The sequence below is a fragment of the Crinia signifera genome, chromosome 2 (assembly GCF_055691185.1).
Source record: "Crinia signifera chromosome 2, ASM5569118v1, whole genome shotgun sequence".
NCBI lineage: Eukaryota > Metazoa > Chordata > Amphibia > Anura > Myobatrachidae > Crinia > Crinia signifera.
The window spans coordinates 178,464,044-178,491,277 of record NC_139218.1 but is presented as its reverse complement, the minus strand read 5'-3'; the positions used below and the strand labels follow the sequence as shown (position 1 = coordinate 178,491,277).

Below are 27,234 nucleotides of genomic sequence, written 5' to 3'. Positions count from 1 at the left end.
GGTGGGAGCGCAGGTGATGCCAACAAGTCACTTGGGGGAGGGGGGGGGGTTTAGTTGCGGCTGCCACGAGTCACTGGGGGGGGGGGTAATGACCGCCGCTTACCTTCTGCACACAACTACCGCCCTCCAGTGGATGGCACCCTAGGCAAATGCTTAAAGCTGCCTAGTGGTGGCGCCGGCCCTGTATATATAATCCAAGAAGGTCTGGCACAGCTTCTTAAACTTTTAACTATGTGCCCATTACTATTAAAGGAGGTATTCTATCCACTAGTCTATTCAAAAAGTCTACAGATAGAAATAATGTGCTGTACCACTCTAGTAGCCACCCTATTATTATTATTATTATTATTATAGTTTTATTTATAAGGCGTCACAAGTGGTACGCTGCGCCGTACATATAGAACACAGAAGGGTACACAGAACTAGACATAACACAATTAAAGCACAATTCTTAGTACACAATAGAGCTGAGATATAGCGAAGTAAATGAGAAGAGATGCAGGTATAGGTTGTAGGCATAGGCGAATCTAGGGGGTGGTCCGGGGGTGCACAGGACCACCCATTAGCCCATTTTGTAGCTGAGGGATGGGGTTTTCCAACAAGCCCAGCCCCGTGTCTCTAGCCCCCTGGGAACTGGAGATATACGGCCAGGCAAAGCTGGAACGTTTTCCCTATAGGATAACATGGAACCCACTAATTCCGACCCCCATCCAGTTCAATGGCTGCCAGATCCCCCTTCGGCATCACTATAGCTCGAGGTTGATCTCAGTCGAACCCAAATCGCTGGGCCTTCAATCTGATACCAGGCTGGATCCATATGGGTTAATTGGTTCCAGGGATATTGAGGTTAAACCGGTTTTTTTTTTTCATTTCTTAAATGTAATTTCATGACTGTTTATGTTCTTTGAGGGCAGATTTCTCTGGAACCAAACAGCCCAGTTTCACGGGACCAAAATCATTCTAAGCCAACTCAAAAGTTCTTCAATATGATATTACTCATGTAAATGGGTCAGTTGGTTCCAAAGATATAGCTGGTTGGTTAAAGGGGGGTAGGAAGAGGGGAGTGGTTGTCTCTCCCCCTCACACCATAAAATGCAGGGACTAGGCTGGTGTTTAAGGGGTCAGCCTGGGAATGTCCCTGCATGATCCTGGGACCATATTCCTGGGTAAATCCCTGCATTTTCTGTTGTGAAAGGGGTGCTCTGAATACAGCCGGGCAGCCCCCTGCTCTCTGCCCAGCTGTCAATGACTGTCACCCCTGCAGCTTCCGCTTCAATTCTTCTCCCCGCTTTCACCTCAGCCCACCCCCCCCTTTAATCATGTGATGCCGGCGCCCAGTGTGCTCCCCCGACGTCACGCACAACAACAGCGCGCACAATATTTAAAATGTCCACTCGGCTAGAGGGGACACCAGGAGGGGAGTGGGACCGTGCTCTGCACTGCACTCTGCTCCTCTCCCCATAGAAGCAGCTGCACCGCTCTCCATCTCTCCCTGCAGCATCAGCGAAGGCTCATATAAAGATTTACAGTAAGTGGCACTTTTGGGGGCATTGCTTAAGGGACGTTACAAGTGGCGGTATATGGGGGCATTACGCATAATGTGTCGTCTAATGTGTAAGGGGCATTACGGTGTGCAGCATCAAGTGTAAGCGGCATTATGTGTGCAGCATCATGTGTAAGGGACATTATGTGTGCAGCATCATGTGTAATGGGTACTATGGTGTGCGGCATCATGTGTAATGGGTACTATGGTGTGCGGCATCATGTGTAATGGGTACTATGGTGCCATCAAGCAAGAACCCCCTAGCAATAAGCAAGTAGGTAAGCAACACTTATGTGGCAAATATGTAATAGGCATTATGGTTTGTTATATAGTATGTAATGGGCATCATGATGTGTGGCACAATGTGTAATGGGCATTATGGTGTGTGGCCTTATGTGTAATTGGAATTACGGTGTGTGGCTTTATGTGTAATGGGTATTACAGAGTTTGCTAAAATGTGTAATGGGCATTACTGTGTATGGTCTAAAGTGTAATACCACACCTCTTTGTGTGATGCCTTGCCTCCTTCCCATGAGGCCACACCCCCTTTTTGCTGCACGGCTACGCCGCGCAAAGGTCCCCCTGCTGTTATGTCTAGATCTGGGACCACCCATTACCATAATTCTAGATTCGCCTATGATTGTAGGTGAGTAAGATAGCTGTAATTGAAGTGCAAGAAGAGTGCTGTGAGAACAGGAGGGAAGAGGACCTTGCTCTAAGAAGCTTACAATCTAGAAGGAAGGGAAGACAGACAGGTGACATGAGGTGCAGGTAAGGAGAGTATGGCAGGGATGGTCAAGACATGAGACAGCAGGTAGAGAGAATGGGCAAATATAGTAGAGGTATAACATAAAGTGGGGTAACAGGAAGAAAATATAAGAGAGTAAAATACAGTGGCATAAGTAGCAGTATTAAAACAGCGGTAAATTCAATATAAAAGTTACATAGTTACATAGTAGGTAAGGCTGAAAAAAGACTTGCGTCCATCTAGTTCAACCTAGTATAGATTATCCATTGCTGATTTGGTAGGTTCTGATATTTTACAGACAGATTATATTTCTTAATTGTACCCATGAATGTTTTTATCCAGTAAATGTTTGTCCAACTTTGCCTTGAACGCATTTATTGTGCCAGCCGTCACAACCTCTCCGGGAAGAGAGTTCCAGAGTTTGACTGTTCTGACCGTAAAGAAATTCTTTCTACTAGCTGAACAAAATCTTTTTTCTACTAATCTGTACTCATGCCCTCGCGTCCTAGATTCCTTTCTAGTAGAAAAGATGATGTGTGACAGTTCCTTATTTTGGCCCCTGATATACTTGTACATGTTGAGCATGTCCTCCCTTAAACGTCTCTTTTCCATTGTAAATAGTCCCAACTTGCTTAATCTCTCCTCGTAGCTTAAATTCTCCATTCCCCTAATAAGCTTTGTTGCTCGTCTTTGGATTTTTTCTAATTCTATGATGTCCTTTTTATAGTGTGGGGTGCAGAATTGCACTCCGTATTCGAGGTGAGGTCTTACCAATGCTTTATACAGTGGCATAATTACCCTTGAGTCCCTAGTTTCCATACCTCTTTTAATACATGCTAAAATTTTGTTGGCCTTTTTTGTAGCTACATTACAATGGGCACTACATCCCAGTTTGCTGTCTATTTGGACTCCTAGATCCTTTTCAAGTATGGAATTACCCAGTTTCTCTCCGCTAAGGTTATAATTAGCACACTGGTTGTGTCTCCCAAGGTGCATAACCTTACATTTATCTACAATGAACCTCATCTTCCAATTTTTGCCCACTCATCTAGAATTGCAAGATCATTTTGGAGCATGGTGACATCTTCTGATGATTTGATGACTTTGCTAAGTTTTGTATCATCCGCAAAAATGGATACATTGCTGAGTAACCCGTCCCAATATCGTTAATAAAAATGTTAAATAGAATGGGCCCTAAAACCGAACCCTGGGGCACTCCACTTAATACCGGTATCGTATCTGATACGGCACTACTCACAACCATTCTTTGTTCTCTAATACACAGCCAATTCCCTACCCATCTGCAGATATTTTCACCCAATCCTAGGTTCTCCATTTTATTAATCAACCTCTTGTGTGGGACAGTATCAAATGCTTTAGTGAAATCTAGGAAAATCACATCTATAGCATTTCCATTACCATTACCCACTATTGATGTTATACTAACGGGTCTGTAATTTGCAGAATTCTTCCTTTTTTGAATATTGGCACTACCTCTGCCTTCAGTTCTTCAGTCTTTTGGTACTATACCTGACGATAGTGACTTGCTAAAGATATAATGTAGGGGGTTAGCTAGTTCATCCCTTAATTCCATTAATACCCTCGGATGAATCCCATCTGGCCCCGGTGATTTATTTGTTTTGAGTTTGCTTAGCCTCAGTATTATTTCATTCGGCGTGAAATCCACAATGAGATCTGGCTTGTTTGTCCCGTTTGTGGTACAAAGTACGTTCCACTGTCTGCTCTCCCTTAGTAAATACTGATGAGAATAACTTATTTAACAGTTTTGCTTTTCCCTTGTCCTCAGTAACACTTTTTCCACTAATATCAGTTAATGGGCCTATGTTTTCCTTAATTAAACATTTACTATTTATGTATTTAAAGAACTTCTTTGGGTTGGTTTTGCTTTCAGTGGCTATACACTCTTCATATAATATTTTAGCTGCTTTGATTACCCCTTTACAAGTTTTGTTTGATTCTTTGTATTTTGCGAACGCCTCCTCATTCATGTTATTTTTATAGAATTGAAATGCTCTTGTTTTATTGTTGATAGCTGACCAAAAGTAATGGAATTAGATTACACACGATTTCACCCTAGACAGTTGATCCAGGGTTTACCGTATTCGCAGCTACTTAGGGTGAGAAGGGTGAATTCGATTGATAAGACTGCATCAATACAACTTGACCAAATGATTAATAATTTTGTAGCTCGCGGATATGATTGTGCTGAACTATACATTATTAGGGATAAACTACTCGCTCTTGATAGGAAATCCCTAAAACTGATTCTGCTGTGGACCCATTTATTCCATAATATCTGCAGCCCACAAATTGTAGGCAAAAAGATGATGGGATATTATACAAACTGATCCTGAATTGAATTTAGGCAACACCAGGCTGATGCCCTGTTTTAAATGGGGTCATAGCCTGAGAGACCATTTGGCTAAAACGAATACATTTTAATTCATGCTGTTGAGCCGGCCCGTAAACATCTGGGTTGCATTCGCTGTACATGTAAATTTCTCATCCCAGGTGACACATTCTCTCACTCACTGCAGGTTATTCAGTTTCCATCAGACATACACAGTGGCGGTTCTTACCAATATGGAGGGGGAGAGCCTTGAAAAAGCTGCTGTCTGCAGCGAAACGCGTTGGCCCAGGCTGCAATTTGGCCCCTTGAATACGCTGCTCCTCACCACCACTATCCACTACCAACTGGAGATCCTAAAGCTGCGAAACATCACCGGCATACCTGACCTGGAGTGAGGCACTCTCCTTCTGAAGGCAAGCCGCCTATCTAATACCCACCCAGTGTCACCCAGCGGACGTCTCGACCTAACTTTCCAATTGGGAGGCTCGCTACCCCCACACTACATCTGGATAAAGTTTTATAGAGCACCGCTGTGGTCAAGCACTACAGGATCGAACCAGCATTTGGTTCCCATCGAACTGTGGACTTACAAAAAGGTGATATCAACCATTCAGTGGATGCAGCTTATTCCTTTTCTCCCCCCCCCCTTCCCCTCTTCATTTTATTGTGAATTTATATTGTATTTTACACATGCTATCGTAGTATTAAAATATACTCTGTTTTAAATATCCTCATTCTGTCATCAATGAGCGCAGTCTACCTTCCTTTTTTCTATTTTCTATAGGGACTGACAATCCCTTTTTTGACAGCTGCTGGTAGAGACCACTCATACAGGCGCCCCTCCAGTTACTTCGGTAACTGACCCCCCCTCTTTTTCTTGGAGGGGGAGGGCTGCTGCAATGCGCCCCCCCCTCCTACCCCTGGTCACTGCATCCATCCCCGGACGCCGCGCGCACCCCTGTCCTTGCACGGGGCTAGCTCATGCGCAGTAACGTCATACATACTGCGCATGCGCTGGCCCAAGCCTCCAGGGGCTTCCTTTGCAGCAGCCTTCGGAGACTTGATCAGGTTCCAGTGCATGCGTAGTATGGTCTGCGGTACTGTGCATGCACAGAACCCGTTTTGGGGGCTGCTGCGCATTTGCGCAGAGAGAGGCATCCCGGAGAGAGGGAACACCTCCCGATGGGATGCCTTGAGTGACTGGCAGGTCAGACTTCCAATAGGAAGCCAGTGCAGTCTCGCAGACTGCCTCTGGCTTCACTTAGGCAGAGACAGTGGTGGATTTTACCTGGGGGGCTGCAGCCCTGCGGCTCATAGGTAAAAAAACGCCACTGCACATACAGTATATTATGCAATTCTAAATATGTGGCACACCAGGTAGTATGTCCCTGTAGACTGAGCTACTGTAGATTGGTTAGACAGAGAGGAGCTTCAAAGAGCGGATGGCGGCTCCTCGGTCTTCCATTAGAAAAGCTCTGAAGACAGGTACGAGCGAACACGCTCTTGCCCGACACTTTTTACAGGCTCATCATAGCATTGCCTGTTTGAAGTATCATATGATCGACCACATACCTGTATCAATTTGGGGTAGTAATTGCGATATGAATGTTAAGCTCGCTGGATTCTCAGGAGGGGTACTATGGCCCCGAGAGGTCTTAATGAGGCAATTGGTCTTAACGTATTTCAATAAATATTATATAATTAGTAAGTTTGTATTGCTAGCATGCCTTTATACTTACATACTCTTTGTATATGATTTTTGCTGTCATTATGTGTATATTCTGAAGATCTACAATATATATGCAGTAGTTGTTGTAGTTGCTATGGTAATAAACACTTGTTTCTCTTCCATCATTTGTGCGACAGCTGGGCGGCAGCACGTTGTCTACCGAGTCGTCAGGGTGGCGTCTCATGTGCTCGGTATACTGCAATGTTCGCAGATTGCCGAGAAAACCTGAATCAGGCCCTTAATTTCCTCATAGCAGTTTATATCCCCATGCTCAGTGCCCTCACTTCATGATCAGTGCCCTACTCACTTAATTCTGTTAAGAATTACCTAGTCCTCCTAGCTACCTGTTTCTTGACCCTTTAATGTATAAATAAATATAAATATATTGTATATATAAAATGCAAAAAAAAAAAGGATTAGGGCAACCAATCAGCTTTGAGGTAACATTGTCTTCTATAAAAAGAAAGAAAAAAAACAGTTGATTGATTGCCAAGTTCTCCACTGGCTCACTTCACTTTTTTTTACCTCTTCATACATCTCCACCATAGTTACCAAAAACTATTACCTCTGATACCAGGGGCATAGGCATGTTCACCGGGTGAGCCTGCCTAATGCAGCTACCCCTCCTCTGGCGGCCCTCAGCCATGTGTTGCTACCTTGTGAGCCAATCAGAGGTTGCAGCCTGGCAGGCAATCATCGTGGCTAACTGGGCTGTGAGCTCTGATTGGCCAGAGACCCTGAAGCAAAAGTACCATAGCAGCAGGGGGGTACATTCATGGTGATAATAGCTGTACCCCCTGCCGCTAAGGCGCTTCAGCTACAGGGCCTCCGAGGGCATTTGGCCATTTAAAATGCAGCGCAAGCTCGTGTGCCTATTCAAAGCTCGCAGCATGGGGGCAGACAATCAGAGCGGCTTCCGGGCCTTAAGCTCTGATTGATTCACAAGCCAGCGCTACATTTCAGATGGCTGAGGACTGCTACCTAGACAACGAGCATGTAACCTTCCTGGGAAACAAGCATGTAAAACCCCTGGCATCGAGCATGTAACCCCGCTGAAGTACAAGCATGTAAAACCCCTGGGCAATGAGCATGTATCCCCCCTCCCCCGTGTCAACGTGCATGTATTCCCCCATGGCAATAAACATGTAATCCCCATGGCAAGGAGCATGTAACCCCCTGGCAACAAACGGTACTTATATTACATAAGTACCGTTTGTTGCCAGGGGGTTACATGCTTGTTCTTCATCTGGGCGCCCGATTTTTCATTGTAAAGACCCGATTTTTAATTGTATAGTCACCCATGGGTGATTTCATACCCCCACTATCCAACTACACACGGAGTTGATTTTATATAGTGTGGCGATCGCAGCGAGCCCCGCGAGGGGAAGCAGAATACATGTAAAGTAATCTGCATCCCCTCGCCACGCTTCGGGCTCGGTGGCTCGCTGCGATCGCCACACTATATAAAATCAACTCCATGCGTAGTTGGATAGTGGGGGTATGAAATCACCCATCGGTGACTATACAATTAAAAATCGGGTCTTTACAGAGAGTAGCTGCAAAGAGGAAGAGACAGGAGCCTTACCATGAAGTGGGATATTGGCCCTAATTCTGGATCTCTCGCAAAGGCAAATTCTCTCTCTAATGGACAAAACAATGTGCACTGCAGGTGGGGCAGATGTAACATATGCAGAGAGAATTAGGTTTGGGTGGGGTTTTACTTCAAAGTGAGATCTATATTGCAGTGTAAGATAAAGCAATCAGTATTTACCCTGCACAGAAATAAAATAACCCACCCAAATCTAACTCTGCACATGTTACATCTGCCCCCCCCCCCCCTGCAGTGACAATGGTATTGTCCATTTGAGAACGAATTTGCCTTTGCGAGTAAACCTATTATGTTTGTGTATTTATTATATGTTTATAGATTTCCTCTTATTTAAATGTTTGAAACAACCTATACTATAGACCAGGCATTCCCAACCACGGTCCTCAAGGCACACTAACACTGCAGGTTTTAGTGATATCCGGGCTTCCGCACAGGTGACTTAATTAGTACCTTAGTGATTCTGATTAAACCATCTGTGCTGAAGCCTGGATATCACAAAAACCTGCACTGTTGGTGTGCCTTGAGGACCGTGGTTGGGAATGCCTGCTATAGACCATCTGTACTGTTAAATATTGATACTGTATTCCATACAGTATCCATTGTATAAAAGACCAATTTTGGCTGTTACCGCTCCCCCAAACTCCTGTACTTACTACAATGTACTGCAGAGTGGGATATTTTGGATTATATTTGGAAACCCCCCTCTAAAAATCCTGCGTTTGCCACTGAGCCTGGTTAACCTGTCTTTGTATTCTAGTGTTTCAAGACCTTTTACTAGCTGAGTTGCCCTTCTCTCTACCTGTTCCAATTCATTTATGTCCTTTGATCCTTGGATCCATTCCACTTTTAATGCATGCCAGTGTCCTGTTTGCTTTTACTGCTGCACCTGAGCAGTGTGCACTATCTCTACAGCAGAATTCCCTATAATAACTCCATTTAGCCTATAAGTAGATTGTTCATTTTTGTTCCAATAATGAATTACTTTACATTTATCAACGTTAAACCACATTTTCCACCTTCCCGCCCACCTTTCTAGGTTAATGAAGTCACTTTGCAGTGTTTCCTCTCCTGAGTTCATTTCCTTACTCAATTTCATGTTGTCCACAAATATTGCAATTTTACTATGTCACTTTCAATAGATAGGTTTACTGCGGCTTGTGGCAGAAGACCTGTCCTTTGCCATTATAGGACTACTGAGTTTAATAACTGGAGTCTTATCTGCACATGTGTCGAGTGATGCAGGCACCACAGGGGTGCTGAGAGTTCGCATCTCTCACAGTAGTAGGAAGACATAATAGAAGCGCTTAGGTATTTATAGGGCTACGTCCATCTGAAGATAGTTTTTCCCACTGCATCAATGCCCAAAAACGTATCACAGGTACTTGTGAGTTATCCGGGCGTCCGATTTTTTGATTGTATGCCTTAAGTTGTTAAGGCATACAATCAGATGCGATGCGATGCGATATCGCATCGCATCGCATCGCATGCGATCATCGGATGCGATGACCCGATTTTTCCATAGGAATCAATGTTAAAATGATTCCTATGGAAAAAGGGGTCCTTTTCATACCCCTACTATCCAAGTGGGCATGGAGTTGGATATAAACCTGTGGCGAGCGTAGCGAGCCACCGAGCCCGAAGCGTGGCGAGCGAAGCGAGCCCCGCGAGGGGACGGTATTCCGTGTCCCCTCGCGGGGCTCGCTACGCTCGCCACGCTTCGGGCTCGGTGGCTCGCTACGCTCGCCACAGGTTTATATCCAACTCCATGCCCACTTGGATAGTAGGGGTATGAAAAGGACCCTTTTGCCCATTGAATTCCATGTTAAAATGGACTCAGTCCATTTTAACATTGATTCCTATGGAAAAATCGGGTCATCGCATCGCATCGCATCGCATCGCATCCGATGGTCGCATGCGATGCGATGCGATGTCCCGATCCGACCCGATTTAAAAATCGGACGCCCGGATAACTCACAAGTACCGTATCACATTCTGGGTTTCGGCTAAACCTCTCAAAAGTACATTTGGAGGTTTCGCTGTATTTTAAGTGTTGATGAATATCACCCACTATGTAAGTCTCAGTGTCACGGCCCGTACTGGGGTGCGCCGCTCCCCTGTTCATCTCCGGTGGCGGGGTCCGCTAGCTGTCCGTCCAGGTGCAGGGCGGGGAGCGCGGCATCCAGTTCACCTGGCCGCGACCATCTTACTGGGGTCTCCGGTGTGCACTCCCGGCGGGGGAAACCAGCACTAGATGTTTGTTTGGTGCCGCCATGTTGTTGTAGCCGGCCAATAGCGTCGGTCCTCAATTCAGCCCCACCAATCAGGATCCGGCCAGGGAGATAAAGCTGAGCTCTCTGGGGCAGACAGATGCCAGTGCTTTGTTATCAATCCCTTGGGAGGAAGCTTCAACCTGTGCTCCAGCTTATACTCTTTGGTATTCCTGTTTCCCAGCGTTTGTTACCTGGTATCATGCACTTGTATCCTGCACTCATTAATCTCAGTTCAGCACCTGTTACCTGGAATGCTGCACTTGTATCCTGCACTCATTCCCTGCAGTTCAGAACCTGTTACCTGTAATCCAGCACTTGTATCCAGCATTCATTTCTTGACAGCCATCTGTATCCGCTGACAGTCATCTACACCTGCTGTCAGCCATCTGTCCCCGCTGCCAGTCATCGGTACCTGCAGCCAGCCATCTGTACCCGCTGCCAGCCATCATTACCCTCTGACAGTCATCTGCATCTGCTGCCAGCCATCTGTACCCGCTGCCAGCCATCTGTACCTGCTGCCAGCCATCAGTACCTGCTGACAGTAATCTGCATCAGCGGCCAGCCATCAGCACCTGCTATCAGCCATCTGTACCTGCTGCCAGCCATCAGTACCTGCTGACAGTCTTCTGTATCTGCTGCCAGCCATCAATATCTGCTGTCAGTCATCTGTGCCTGCCAACAGTCATCTGGTAAAGGTTCCCAGATTCGTCTTCTTCTTCTTCACGATCCGGTCCAGTCATCTGGTAAAGGTTCCCGGACAAGTCTTCTTCTTCTTCACGATCTTATTGGGGGACACCTTATTGTTGTGTTCAGCTCCTGTGCTGAAGCCTGTAGAAGGGGAGGGCTCTGTAACCAGAGTGCAGAGTGCAGGGGAATAGAAGGCAGCCACTGGAGCAGGATGGTCAAGAACAGAAAGCAGGGAGAGGGACGATGCTGCAGCTGCCCAGCCTGCGCGGAGGGACGGAGGTTGTGTGTACTCCTGTGTACACAGAAACAGTTCCGAACTTCCTGCCTGTAATGCTGCTGCTGCTGGGAGGAAGGGAGGGAGAGAGACGGAGTGAGACAGGACGGACCTCACCTCAGCTCTGCAGGTTAGAGTGAGAGGCTTCCGGCGCCCATGCAGCCCCCGCTCCTCCAAGCAGTGGTGGGGGCTGCCTTACACAAGCTATGCCACTGAATCAGTTCCTGCCTGACATTTTTCAAACACAGTCTGTGACATGGCAGGTTGGAGCTGATTGGCTGGCTGTTTATCACTCTCCATTTTATCACCTTTGAAGCTTAGTGCATCTGGCTCTTTGAGTGACAAGTGAATTTGCCAAAATGAAAATTGTCACTGAAAATTGCAAAGCAAATATGTTTATTCATCATAATGACCTGTAATGTTTCCTTATATGTGATGCTGGCTTTTTTTGCTGATATTTTGCTCATTTCTCACAGAGATGTTGTCATTCAAATGGTTAAGGGATACATATGGCTGACCAGCATTTGGGATGCTGATATACAGAAAGTGGCGGATTCAGGGGGGCGGGAACCGGAGATATCGCCTGGCAAAGCTGTAACGTTTTTTTCTCCATAGGATAATATGGGACCCGTCAATTCTGACCCCCACCCGGTTCCGACGGCTGCCAGTTCTCCCCCTGGCATCACAGAAGCTTGAAGTTGATCTCATTCAATTCCAAATCGCTGGGCCTTCAATATGATACCAGGCTGGTCCATATAATTCAATCGGTTCCAGAGATAAAGCAGAGAAAAGGTAAAAGGAGATAAAGCACAGCCAATCAGCTGTGTTTGAAAAAGACAGTTGGGAGTTGATTGACTGGTGCTTTATCTCCTTTTACCTTTTCTCCACTTTATCTCCAGTTTATCTCTTCTCCAAGCTTAATAAATCTGCCCCTTAATGAGATAACTGGTTAAAGGGGGGGAGGGGTGGTTTTCTCTCCCCCTCACACCAGAAAATGCAGGGACTAGGCTGGTGTAAAAGGAGCCAACCTGGTAATGCATTTTCTGGTGTGAAAGGGGTATTATTTCAAATAGCCAGGACCTGCAGTGCTCTGAATACAGCCAGGCTCTGTCACTGTCAGCGGCTATCACTTCTGCCTGGCGGCGGTTGTCCCCCATTTACCGCAAGCATGTATTCCCCCTTGGCAATGAGCATGTAATCCCACATGGCAACGAGCATGGAACCTCTGGCAATGAGCATGGAACCCTTGGCAATGAGCATGTAGATAAGCAGCACTTATGTAGCATGATTTTTAATAGGCATTATGGTGTTTGGCATAATACATAATGGACATAATGGCGTGTAACTTAACGTGTAATGGACATTATGGTGTAAATGTTTAATGCGCGCCTTTGGCAGACAATGTCCCTGTTTATGAAGCGTCTTGTGAATTTTGGGTTAATCTGTGTGGCATTATGTGAATTCTGGCTCAATCCGTGTGGCATTATGTGAATTCTGGCTCAATCCGTGTGGTATTATGTGAATTTTGGCTCAATCCATGTGGCATTATGTGAATTTTGGCTCAATCCATGTGGCATTATGTGAATGTTGTCTCAACCCATTTGGCATTTTATGAATTTGGCTCAATCCATGTGTTATTATGTAAATTTTGGCTCAATCCATGTGGCATTATGTGAACTTTGGCTCAATCCGAGTGGCATTATATGAATTTTGGCTCATTCCATTTGGCATCATGTGTAAGGGGCAAGTATAATGGGGTCTAGTATTTTGTTGCATAATGTGTAGAAGTTGTTGTACACTACACTCAAGGACACGCCCCCTGTTGAGTGGCCACACACCCTTTTCCGGAGCGCGCCTTCGGCGCGCGCACAACTACATCCTTCACTTTTGTTGCCATGGTGGGCCTGCGCACTTTAAATGCCAGGGCCTATTTTTAATCCCATTCCCACTCTCTCTCTGCCGCTCTCTTAGCATGTACACTGGCACCACTAACACCTCCCCTCCCCCACCTAAACCCTCTTTTAGGGCGGGATGTATTAAAATACATCGCCGCCCATCGGGGCCCCCCCCGCCGCGATGCCGCCGCATATGTACTAACATATGCGGCTGGCATCGCGATGCGGTGACGGAGGCCCCCCGCGATACCTGGAATGTGGTGTGCGGGGGGTCTCCGTCACCTCTCTGCCCCCTTCTGCATCCCTCACGCCGGGGACAGCTATGCAAGCTGTCCCCGGCGCCTCTTCCTCCCCCCTGCAGCCGGAAGGACGTCCGGCTGCGTCACTAGGGGGAGGAAGGTGTTACCTTCCGGGTCCAGGAGGACCTGGACCAGGTAAGAGAGGGAGGGGGAGAGGGGGGTCGGCGGGTTTTTCGGCGGAGGCGTCGGGCGGCGAAAAGAAGCCCATAGGCTTCTATAGGGTATCGCCACCCAAAGGTGGCGATACCCTACACTGCGGTGACGGTGCGGTCGGGTAATAGTACATAGGAAAATGCGGTAAAACGGGGGGTTTACCGCATTTTCCCTTTAGTACATCTCGCCCTTATCATGGTGCCCCCCCCTGTCATTTTATCCTGGATCCGCCCCTGTATACAGATTACAAACGACACAATAGTAAGGAAAAATGGGAAGAGAGAGATGGAATAAGAGAGGACACAAGAAAGATTGGAAAAATAAAGCATAGCATTGCCATACACAACAGCTATTTAACTATGCAGTTTTTATGCATTTAGCATGCCTGTGACATGGGGGGAGATTCTCTAAACAAGGAATGTGGTAAAAACCCCGTTATCGGGGGTTTTACCGCATTTTGGGTTACCGCGGCGGGGGGCATCGCCAGAAAAATCTGCCGATGCCCCATAGAAGCCAATGGGCTTCTACCGCATCCCTCCGCCGCCCCCCGCCGCCCCCCGCCGCCCCGCATCGCCCCCTCCCCCCTCACCTGTGTCCGGGCAGCACAGCGCAGTGCTGCCCGGACCTGTGACCTCCTCCCTGCACTGATCCTCTTCCGGGTGCAGGGAGGAGGAGAGCCCGGCGCAGCAGCAGCAGCGTCGGGTGTGTGAGGGAGGGGAGAGCCGCCGCGACCTGCTGGGACCCGGCGACTCTCACCGCAAAGGACAGCTCTTAACGCAAGAGCTGTCTTTTTGCCTTAATTATCGCATATGTTAGAACATACTGTATGCGATAATTAAGTATGCGATGGGCGGCGAAGGGGGGCGGAGATTCTTAGAGAATCTCCCCCATGGTGAATACTGGTCTGAAAGTCTAGCCTTTAATAAGCATCACAATTTAACAGGGGTGTAACTTCCTGAGGCAATGGATTGCCTGCTTCCTAGCTTTAAGCCCTGAGGGGGCAGCTGCATTTACAGCAGCAGTTCCTCCAATGAAGCTTTGAGGGTCACCTGCTTTTGAGTTAATTGGCTCTATCCCAGGAGCACTGCTAATAGGAAAATGGACAGGATGGCTCCTGCCTGGTACCACTTAGCCTGTGCTGCAGCAAGCAAAGGTGCACCCACTGCTGCTAGAGACTGTGAAATGGGAAGCTGATTCTTGTGAGTCTGGCCCACACTCACAGACTGTTGTCAGACCTTTTTTAAGGGGAGGGGCACCATGGGCCTAATTCTGCTTATGCCTCTGCAATTTAACATTTTATTTTGCTTTTTTATAGGGTGGTAAATCTGAAAATGTGAAAGAAGAGAAAAAAGTTGAAGAAAAGGTAAAGGAGTCTCGTACGCCAGGTTCATCCTCTGCAAAAAAAAAGGAGGATGCAAAAGACACCAAATCGAATGATAAAAAAGACTTAGACAAACCAAAGGATGAACGGGTGAGCAAAATGAGGGAGAGATTCAGACAAGAAAAAAACAATAGTACCATAGACAAGGACAAGGGAGAGAAAACACCATCTAAAAAGCTAGATGAAGAAAAGAATACAAAACAAACGGGAAAAGAGAAAGCAGAAAAGTTAAAAACTGAGGAGAAAAAAGAAAAGGTTGTAGAAAAGATAGAAAAGAATGCAGTACCCGAGGTACAAGCTGAAAATAAACTGGACAAAAAAAATATTTCAGACAAGCCCACTGAGAAGATTTCTGACAAGCCCACTGAGATTTCTGACAAGCCCTCTGAAAAGATTTCTGACAAGCCCTCTGAGAAAAAAGATAAATTAGAGAGTGTTAAAGCCAATAAAAAAATACCACAAGAAAAACAACCAAGTGAGCAAGATAAAAAGAATTCACAAACAACAGAGCAAATAAAAGCTGAAAATGGAGCTAAGAATTCTGCAGAGGAAAACAAAGATGATGAGTCAAATAGTATTTTTGATGAACTTATAGAGAAAGTGAAAAATAATGAAGCAGAAATGACAGAGTTGAACCTGAATAATTCAGATTGTATTACCAATGAGACACTTATGAGTTTTACAGAGGCCCTTGAGTTCAACACCGTTGTTAAGACCTTTTCCTTGGCTAACACTCGAGCTGATGACCATATTGCTTTGGCCATCGCTGCCATGTTGAAGTCTAACAAGACCATTATTAGTATAAATCTAGACTCCAACCACATCACAGGCAAAGGCATATTATCAATCTTTAGAGCTCTGCAGCACAATGACACACTGACAGAACTGCGTTTTCACAACCAGCGCCACATATGTGGGGGGAAAACTGAGATGGAAATAGCAAAAATATTGAAAGAGAACACAACTTTGTTAAAGCTTGGCTACCACTTTGAGCTTGCAGGACCCCGCATGACTGTCACCAACTTATTGAGTCGCAACATGGATAAACAAAGGCAGCGCAGAATGGCAGAGCAGAAAGCTTTAAAGGAAGCAGAGAACAAGAAAAACTGCTTGGAAGTGCCCAAAGTCATTCCCCCTCCAAAGGGCCCCCCAAAATCAATGTCAAAGACAGCCACTAACAGCACCCAAAAGAGCACCCCCAAAAAGGGAGGTGTGCCCATCCCACCCCCTCCACCTCCACCAATGGCTCCTCTGGCACCCCCACTTTTTAATGAAAATATTAGGAATTCTTTGTCACCTGCATCTCAACGAAGGGTAGTAGAGAAGGCAGGACCTGCAGAGAAAAACTCCAGAGATCAGCTGCTGGAATCCATTAGGACCAGTAATATCAAAAAGCTTAAAAAGGTAAGTTTAATAATATAGGCTCATTCTTATAGAACAGATCATTTTGTGTGAATTAATAAGAAAGTCACCCTCAGTGCTACAGAACCATACTATTGTCCTGTCTGATAGGCAGCGAAATGTAGGTGACAATAATAAATGTATTGTGACAAGGAATCACATACACTGGATAGAAATAAAATCTGGTTCTTTATTTGTAGCAGGTAGACAGCATACTAGGTTAACATCTTGGCAATTCTCAAGTTACAGCATGGCAGGTTTTTCCAGCAAGCAACACATAGGCTTGACAATGCCTGTATTCTCCAGAGATTCCTAACATTATCCCAACATAGGATAGGGGTATCCTATTGCCCTGCCACTAAAAAGTCATTGGGAACCATGACCCTCTGTTCTGAAAAATAAATAATTATAACAGGAACCCATAGGTGCGGCTCTCTGACTGCAGTGCTTTGCAATTTCGCTGAGCAGCGATCAGGTCTGAATAACCCCTATATATGGTGTATTAATTTATAAAGTGTAATAATCCCCCATACATGCATATAGACACATATGATTCACTCCTGCCAAATATAGTTCTTTTTTATGTAGTCTATATAAACATAAGAACATTCTAAGTGGCATAGAAAATTGACAAGCAAATGCAGGTAATGTCATTTTCCATATAAATGATACATAGTGTGACTGAACGGTGGGTATACAATAGAACAACAGTACACCAAATAGATATTTGATTTAGCTCATTCTGTTCACTCATTCTTCTGTGCATTCACTTTGCATTTTGTTAATTGATGAAAATAAACTATTAACACTTCTGTTTTTAAAAGTATTCTTAAGGCACATACACACTGGGTGATTTTGAGCTAAATAACAACTCAAACTTGGGGTGACATTTATAAGAGATCAATGTTGGTTTTTTCCGAATACGCATAATTAATGAGATGCGGAAATCGGCAAAAAATGCGGTATTGGCGGCGAAATCGCACTTTCTGAAAGTGCGATTTTTTTTTATCTCCGGAACTCGCATCCAGATGTTTTCCCATTGAAAAATATACAATTCGCATATTTAATGAGATGCGAATTTGGAAATCGCCAAAAAAAAAATGGTCTAAACATCGCAAAAAAAAATAGACCTGATCCTGACTGGCGAATTTGACAGAACCATGCACAGATCATTGTGATCTGTGTATGGTTCTTTGGTAAAATATGTGTAAAAGTTATAAAAAAAACGGCGTGGGGTCCCCCCTCCTGTACATAACCAGCCCCGGGCTCATTGAGCCGGACCTGGTTCCAAAAATACGGGGGACAAAAAGCGTAGGGGTCCCCCGTATTTCTGATACCAGCCCCGGACTCTTGGACCGTCCTGGTTCCAAAAATACGGGGGACAAAAAATCTGGGGGTCCCCCATATTTTGAAACCAGCACCGGGCTCCAACAGCCCGCAGTGTCATGCCACAGCCGGGGGACACATTTTACATAAGGTCCCCCGGCCGTACCATGAGCACCATGGCTGGTCAGCCTTGGACGGGGTACCTGGAGGAGTGGGGACCCCCCCAAAAAAGGGGTGTCCCCCCAGGCTTCACCCATCCAGGGCTGAAGCCCGGGGCAGTCACCGGCGTCCCTGGCCAGTGGACGCCGGCCAGATAGGGTTAAATCTTTCAATCCTAACATTGCTTTATACAGGAGAACTACAAGTACCAGCAGACCTTCCCTCGCAGGCTGGGACTTGGAGAACCACGAGTCCCAGCATGCGGGGCATTAATGGGCCCGCTGGGACTTGTAGTCCACCTGTAAAAAGAATGTTAAAAGAAAACACACACAGAGAAGTATAACTTTATTACATACACATCCACACACCTCACTTTTACACCAACATACTTACCGATCCAGGATCCAGCGCTGGTCTGTCTGCATCACAGCAGACTCAGCCCGAACTGACAGCGGGCTGAACCGGCTTTCTCCCGTGCAGATAACAGCCTGTGTAGCGCTGTCCCAGCACTACACAGGCTGAGAGCGTCTTGGGCGATGCTTCTACATGGAGACGCATAGCTGAGCCCTGATTGGCTCTGCTATGCGTCTCCATGTAGACGCATCGCCCAAGGGGGCAAAATCACCCAGGGGGCGATTCTCTAAGACAGAAATGCGGTAAAAACCCCGTTATTGGATTGGCTGGGTACTCATTGTTCTAGTGTGTACCCAGCTTTAGTCGCACCACCGTAATAATGTCTTTATCGTAGTCACATCACATTTTAAGTGGTAATCTTTATCTGCTAATGCTCCAGCAGAAACACTATCCAATTATCAGGCCAATCAGCCAATTAGTGATAGAGTATAACTAGCTTAAGCCCTTTCTTTAGTGTACAAGTATAAAACTGAATGAGCAAGTGCTGGGACACCAAACCATCGAAACCACCACAAATACTGCCAAACATCACTGCCAAACACACACTGGCAGGTGGTGTGGCTCCCCTATTTAAATGTTGCACTGTGCTGCAGCTCCATCTCATGTGCGACCCAAATGTCTGCTTAAAAAAATGTTGAAAAAAATATATTGCATTTGAATATATATTTAAAAAAGTACTTTTTAAATATTTGCTGTACCACTGCCATTTGTAGCACAGCAACAGTATGATTGAAGGCTTTTATATACTGAATACAGTATATGCACTAGGGATGGCCATCGACCATCAATGATTCAAAATCATTGATGGTTTATGGCCGATGTTAAATACTTTTGCCATTGATGCAGAGAACCAGATGTTTATCATCCATCGATGGCACAGCAAAACCTATGTTTTGCTTTTGTTTGTTTTTTTCAAAGTGCCGGGACACGGAGCATAGCTTAAGCCCCTGACACCTGTGAAGCCCCGCCCCCACATTCTGATTGGCCCACGGGCCAGTCTGTTAAAGAAAATGGATGAAATTATCGATGGTCATCCATCACATAGTTTGTAACTAATAATGGCTGGCTACAGTATCACCATCGATGGCGACTACACCGATGGCCATCCCTAATATGCACTATCACCTAAGGAAGTAACCATTTTTGTTTACCACATTGTGATGTTGGTCTGTGTGTGCCAAAAAGCCAAATGCACGCTATTAGGAAAAGGAGTCAAGTATAATATTTATCTTATTTCAATGCATTTAAGCCCCGTACACACGGAGGAGATATATTGCTCAGCAATATATTGCTCAGTTTCTCCTTTTCATCAGCGACCAGAGATGGTCGTTAATGAACGGGAACCTCTGCCGGGGGAGCCGCAGAGGTAATCAGCTGGTCGCAGGAGCAAGCTCCTGCGACCAGCGATTACAATGGGGCTAAAAAAGGGGGCGCGCACAAGGCGATTTATCGCTGGGGCACACTTTCATGACTGGCAATATGGTCGCCAGCGACCATATTCCCAGCGATTTCAGCCCCTATCGCCCCCGCGTGTACGGGGCTTAATATTATCAATGCATCAATATTATGGGCCTTATTCTGGTTCACTCTCCGAGGAAAATTCCTTCTCAAATGGACAATACCACTGTACAGGGAAGGTAGATATAACATGTGCAGTTAGAATTAGATTTGGGTGGGGTTTCCCTTCAAAGTGAGATCTATATTGCAGTGTAGTAATATAGCAGTCAGTATTTTCCCTGCACAGAAACAAAATAACTCACCCAAATATAACTCTCTGCCCCTATTACATCATAACCCCATAATGTTTCTGTGCAGGGTAAATATTGCCTGCATTATTTTTACACTGCAATTTAGATTTCAGTTTCAACACACCCCACCCAAATTTAACTCTCTCTGCACATGTTACATCTGCCCCACCTGCAGAGCACATGGTTTTGCCCATTTTGAGAACAAATTTGTACTGCGATCAGATCTGAATAAGGGTCTATGTACTGTACCAATGTGTCCACATACATCATTGCTGTGGTAGCACCAAACAGCCCCTCTCAGCTGATATGCAACCAAGATGCATTTTCAGCAAAAAATGTCTTTCGTTGTGTAGCATATTTAAGATACATATATGAGAATGCTTCTGTAAGAAATGATGCAATGGCCATTCTAATTTCACATGCAATCCCACAACAAAAGAATTGGGGTGTATACACTATGCAATTTCCAGAACGATGACACAGTATATCATGTCCAGAGATTTTATCCGATTAATTGTTGCTCCAACTTGAGTCCAACATATGGGCCCTCATTCTGGTTGGCTCACAAAGCAGCAATAGTTTGCTACTTTGCGAGCCTTGTAGTCCGCCCACCGCACACCCGAATTCCCCCCCCCCCCTGATTTTGCATAAGTATCCATTCGCAGCCTTGCATGGGTTCCCGAAATCATTGGATTGAATGATTTCTGTAGTGCTCGCTAATGTAAGTCGCTCTCTGGTGACCTAGATTAGCAGCACTCTGCTCCGGCAACAGGGCGGGCAGCTGACATCCGGTGATGTCAGCCGGCCACCCCTGGAAGGCAGGTGTCTGCCCCCGTTACCATGGGGAAGCCCAGCATTTTCCTGGGCGCATCCAGCGCTTTTGTGGGTATGCATGTGAACGCCCGCTGCCCGCCTACTGCACACCCCCCCCCCCCCCACTGGAGGGCCTGGAGTGAAGACCTGCACAGGCGCATAAGCTATTATGTGCATGCGCAGGCAGTAAGCATCGGTCGTCGTTGTGAATTCACAATGTAGTGACCACATCAGAGTCACCCCCACTGTGTGGTCATGTGGTCCTGCACACACACACCCCTTTCACATCACACAAATAAACCTATGGGGGACCTTGCATCGCAAATGCGGGGACTGACCCGTGTCCAAATTGGGTGGCATTTGTGATGTGAAAGTGATATCTCCAGTACAGAACAAAGCATCCCCCTATCCACCGAGAAGCACATCAGACTGCATAATGCCATAGATTGGATGTAATGCAGAATGGTCAAATCTACTAATATTGCACAATATAATAATTATAATATTTTGGAACCTACCTTAAGGCATTACATATACCATCAAGGCTTTGAGGACTATACTGATTTTCTCGATTTATGTTACCAAATTAAAAACAAACTATTTTCACACCATGTGTTTTTTTTTCTATCTCTAGGTGGAAGTGCCAAAATGGCTGAAGTAAAAAAAAAAAAAGACGACATGTCAGAAGAAACTTTGCTTCTTGTGCATAACAACCTAAACATATAAAAGTTGTCTTTCTAAATACACATCAATTTTATTGCGGCAATTATTCAGATTGCTTCTTAGGATCCAACTGCAGCCTTAGCTAGCCAACATTTATTGTATCAGTGTAACTGATCATCTGTATACATAGCCATGATCGCGACATTTCATACAATGGACACACGATGGGAATCCAACAATGTAGTATACCGTACATGTCAGACGAGACGAGATCAGTGAAAAATGGGAACCTGTTAATCACTTTTTCAAGGCAAGATGTAATGTTTGTTTCACTACTGCAGAAGCCTGAACCCACTTTGAAGGTCTCTCTGAATTTCTGATGAATGATGTCACAATCTCCATACAGTTGTCACCCGAATATATGGATTTTGCTATTCCTTTGTACACTGTAAAATCCATGATAAATGGTAAAACACAATTAATTGTTAGACAAAAATATACAGTAGGGGCAGATGTACTTAGCGTTGGAGAGTGATAAAGTGGAGAGAGAGAAAATACCAACTGATCAGCTCCTAAATGTTATTTTTAAAACACATCCTGTTACATGGCAATTCGGAGTGGACTGGCTGGTACTTTTTCACTCTCTAAGACTTAGTACATATCATTGTCTCTGGTCACTTAGGGCCTAATTCTGGTTGACTCGCTAAGCAGCCATACAGTGCATAGCGAGCCATTCAACACCGCCCGCAGGGCAAGTGAATATCTGCCACCAAACCCCCCCCCCCCCCCCTACAGCTGCCATCCAAACATCCCTGCCACACTGCAAATGGATGTCTTGTATAAACATCCATTCACGAGGGAGGGGGGGGGGGGGGCGTACGGATTCCAAATCATTCGATGGTCACTGACCATTGAATGATTTTTCCCTGTTTGCTAATATGTCAGGCTAGAGGTTTGCATTCTGCACATATTTGCATGTGCGCATGTGCAGGGCTACTGTGTGGATACCTTCGGCAACTTGCAGAGTCGCCAAGGCAATCGAATGGGGAACGAGAATGGGTGGGTGGCTGTCATCAGCTGCCAGCCCTGGGCAGGCAGCTGCCCACCTGCATTCACATGGAGATGTCCAACGTTTTCATGAGAACGCCCAGGATGCACTGGGCTTCCCCATGTGGACGCCTCGGCGACTCTGCTTGTTGCCAAAGGCATCTGCACAGTAGCCCTGCACATGCACATATACGCAGAATACAAACCTCAGTGCGAATATCCCGGGAACCGATCAGACCAGAATTAGGCCCTTAGTGCATCAAGCACTTTCCTCTGTTACCCTCTCCACTGTGAACTGGTTAACAGATACATGGCATGAAAGCTGTGTGCGAACATATAGATGGGTACTGAGTATCACTGTTATTTAAAATGCTAAATTCGCACAGATATATATATATATATGTATAATATATATTTGTCTGACTGTAAATCTATTGTGAAAAGGATTGTTTTATGAGCTTAATAAACATTACAAATGCATGGGTATTTATACTGTTCTGCAAGTTTCTCTAGGGGATATATTGTCTGGCACTGCAAGTCTCTCTGACAGGGAAACGATGCTTTATGCTTCAATTTTCCATATATGGAAATCATAGCAACTTGTTCCTTATTCACAGGACAAGGGAGGGTGAGAGTGTTTGCGATAGAAAATGGCAGGGGAGGAAAAACAGCTACAGCCACGAAGGCAGTAATCCTGATTTATGAACTGCAGCTCAGATTCATTAGAGGTGCCAGGTTCCTCATGCCTCAATTTGTACAAATACTCCTACATATTCAGCAAAAGCATGTAAACGAATTATATTGCAGAGGAATTGGCACAGTAGTTTGTATTGCTGCCTCACAGTGTTGTTGTCATATGTTACATTCTGTTTTTCTGTAGTGTGTCACGTTTGTTTTTGGCCTGTGTGCATGACCCTTATGGGCCATTCACTCCCCAACGTACCAAAGCTCTCATCCTTTTGGGGAGAGCTGCAGTCCCCCGAGAGTGACCCAGAGCCGCAGGGTGGAGGGAAGCCTACTGAGGGTCTCTACAAACTTCGGTGCGGAGGACCCACCGCCCCCTAACCCTCCCAGGGGTTGAGGGAAGAGGGTCTCTCTAAGCATCGGTGAAGAGGACCCACGATTAGGGTTGCCACCTCAACCCTTTAAAACTGGAGACATATTAATTACACAGGTTATGTGGCTGATTAAAAAAATACAGTTGGAATGAAGTCTGATGGCTGTTTAAAAAAAAAAAAAAAAAACTGTTGAAATTGAGTCTTGAAGTGAGCCAGCCACAGAACCTGTGTAATTAATATGTCTCCAGGATTAAAGGGATGAGGTGGCAACCCTACCCACGATCCCTATTTTCCCCTCTTCAGCCTTATGGCTGAGAGGGGTTAGGGGAGTAACGGGGCCCTTCTCCTTTGGGAGAGGGTCCATAAGTACGTACGGCCCCCTATGCACGATTTAGGTCACTGCACTGGGTGTTGGGAGCATTTTCTCCTTGAAGGAGAGGGTCAGGTAGGCAACCCTGCTATGAGCAGGGTTGCCTACCTGACCCTCTTCTTCAAGGAGAAAATGCTCTGTTCCTGAACTTCCCTGGTAATGTATAATTACCATCACCTGTGGTTTGAAGAAACTCAGGGAGCCCGAGGTGTGCTCCCAACACCCAGTGCAGTGACCTAAATTGTGCATAGGGGGGCGTACGTAATTATGGACCCTCTCCCAAAGGAGAAGGGCCCCGTTACTCCCCTAACCCCTCTCAGCCATAAGGCAGAGGGGCTGGGGGCATGGCCAGCAGCTCACACAGCATTGAATCTCACCCTATGTGCCTTCCCAGCAAGATAAAGCACATGTGACTCCAAAGCTGCGGCACTCCCATCCGTAAATAAACACAGACGCAGTATATTTAGAACCATTCAGTATACAAACACCGCCTAACCCTGAAGACGGTTTGAATACACTGTCGCAGGCAGGCAGATTTGAAAACTCCCATACAATTGAATAGGTGGCCAAATTCAAATCTGGAAACCCCCTTTTCCAAATCCTGCATTTTCCCCTGAGAACCGAGGATTGTGCGTCTGATAACCAGGTGCTGGATTTATCCTGCTGCAGGGGCATACCCTCCAACATTTGAGGGGAAGAATTCGGTACACAATTGGAATGTCAAGCCTCCTTTCCTATACTTTCAATGGTAAAGTTGAAGGGTGTGTAATTATCGGGTATATCTATTTGCTGGAGAGTCGCGCAGATAGTGTCAGGGGAGCAGAATCTCACCGAATGTTGATAAGATGCAGAGCAGGATCCAGGCGACTCCCTGAAGTTGTGCTGCCATTTTCTGCTGCTGTCTCCACAACGACCAGAAAGGACTGTGCAGTGTCATACCTCCCAACTTTTCATGTCCAGGAGCCGGGACAAAGCTGCTGCGCGCCGTAGGGGCACCGAAAATTCCGGGGGGGGGGGGGGGGTGTGTGACCTAATTCCGGGGGCGTGGTCTATACTCGCGGCTCTCCCATGAGGCCACGCCCCTATTTTGCCGCTATGGGGGCATGACCCAGAGGCTCTGTGAGCCTCTAGCCATGCCCCCAGCCCGCTGGCTGAGGGAATAGACGCTGTGCGTTTATTCCCCACTGCTTAGAAAGCCGACAGGGGGGACTCCCAACAGCCCCCCTCACCGCAGGACACTGCTGGCCGCGGGAGGGACAGCGGGACAGGCCCTGATAATCGGGACTGTCCCGCTAAAATCGGGACTGTTGGGAGGTATGCAGTGTGCAGCCAGGAGCTTTGAGAGAGTCTCCCTCACTGTGGTTCATACCCTCCGGCGATCCGGAGTCTGCATGGAGAGATGTGAGGGGCAGCCGCAGCAGGCAGCTCTCTCCCCTCCTCTGGCGTCTCTTGCTCCTCCTAGCGGTGACAGTAATCTACTCTGCACATTCCCGGGCGCTGACGCTGCTTGCCCTGTGCTTGTAACGTGTGATGATGACGTGCTGCGCACCTGCAACTAAAAACCGGTACAATTGGTACAGCTGGTTTTAGTCGGTACAGGCCATAAAAAAAAGGTACTGTACCGGATAAATCGGTACTGTTGGAGGGTATGCAGGAGTAATCTAGTAGGTGCCAAATACATGCAATTTGGGCACTGTATATGCGATTTACCAATGGAATTTCATGACAAGTGCCTGAATTATATGTATATCGCCCAGTGTATGGGGCCTTTCCTCATAACTTGCTTGGGGCAACTTGTCCTTTTTTAGAGAGTTTGATAGATCTGGATGTGAGATTCTGCTGACTAGTGATCAGGACAGGAAAATTCACATCATTAGGCCTCGCCCTCTCACAGTTTAACAATTCGATTTGGGTGTCCATTAAGAGGAAGTGGGGTCATGTGATGCTATTGTCATAAAACTGTCATATTGGCCTCACCCATTACACATTGAACCGCAAATCATGGCATTCTGCTGCCTATACAGCTAATTTAACAAGGAACTGGGCGGAATTTCTTGGAGGTAAGGGAAGTATGGAAAATATATATTTACATTAATGCTGGATGTGGTGTGTTTCAATTGGTAAAAATAAATAAAAACATTTATTATGAGAAGTGGGGAAATATTTCTTATTATTTTATTCAGAATACTATGTTTTTAACAATAGATGGTAGATAGTTCTTAAACAGCCAAATGCTATATGTTCAGTTGCGGCTGTTAACCTCTTAACTTTTTTATAACTTTACTTTTATAGGCAAACACATTTATAATTACATAGTAGAAATTATAACATATAAATAAACATGTTATTTAAAAAAATTAACAACATTAAGGCAAAGAGGGATGAGAAGAATAGGGAAATGAGTAAGGAGGAGTAGGAGGAAAGACTAAAATTATAAAAAAAAATTGTCAATAAAGAAAAAATATCTTTAGCATTGGGAATTGGCTGTACTAATGAGCTGAAGACACAGGTCCGTCATGGGTCGATGTCAGCCTATTCCAATGGACCTGGGCCAATATATAGGGTGAAATCAGCCCAATTTAGAGGCATGTGACGTCATCAGATCCAATGCGCGTTCCCATGTGTATCGAATCCATTGATCTTATGTGCAGCCCATTAGTTCAATCGGAATCGGACCATCATGGGTGCTTTTCAGCAACCACAGTGTATTGCATCTGATTTACCTTGAGCTCCCTGGGAGTTCTATTACATGCGATTTATCAAGTGCCAAGTTGGATAGAGGCCTCCCGGTAAGCTGCCAGGGGAGCTCAAGGGAAACAGGACCTGTGCATGGGTGCCTTAACACTTAAAACTGAGCTGTATACAATTTCTCATTAGCTCTCAGCTTAGGTAGGTATCCTCATCTTCCTTCCATTCCTATTCATTACTTCCATGTAGGGTGGCCAATCCCGGGATCGGCGGGATCCCGGGATTTGGCCTCCAAAATGCCGGGATTTCAATCCCGGTATTGGAGATTCCAATACCGGGATTTCGGGATTAGACTGCACATGTGCAGTCTAATGCCGGGCAGCGTCTGAGCACCCGCTCAGACGCTGCCCGGCTTCTCCCATACCCGGCGTGCGGCCTGCGCAGCGTGATTAGGTCAGCTGTCACGCTGCGCAGGCCACACAGCAGAGCCGCCCACACACCCAGCAACCCGGCTTATCAGCACACGCCCGCCCACCCGCCAAGCTACGCGACCACCCGAACAGCTACCCAGCTGCCCAGCTGAAGCTG

General features: G+C 46.0%; 1 protein-coding gene across 1 annotated transcript in view; it reads left to right on the top strand.

The window, feature by feature from the left end:
- LMOD1 (leiomodin 1) overlaps window positions 1-22,257 on the top strand; it is a 43,866-nt gene extending 21,609 nt beyond the window's left edge. Inside the window, exons 2-3 of the mRNA XM_083173234.1 lie at window positions 14,894-16,363; window positions 21,455-22,257. Of these exons, the coding sequence (XP_083029360.1) occupies window positions 14,894-16,363; window positions 21,455-21,481 (1,497 nt within the window). The 3' untranslated portion in view covers window positions 21,482-22,257. The remainder of the gene's footprint in view (window positions 1-14,893; window positions 16,364-21,454) is intronic.
- The last annotated feature ends 4,977 nt before the right edge of the window (window positions 22,258-27,234 follow it).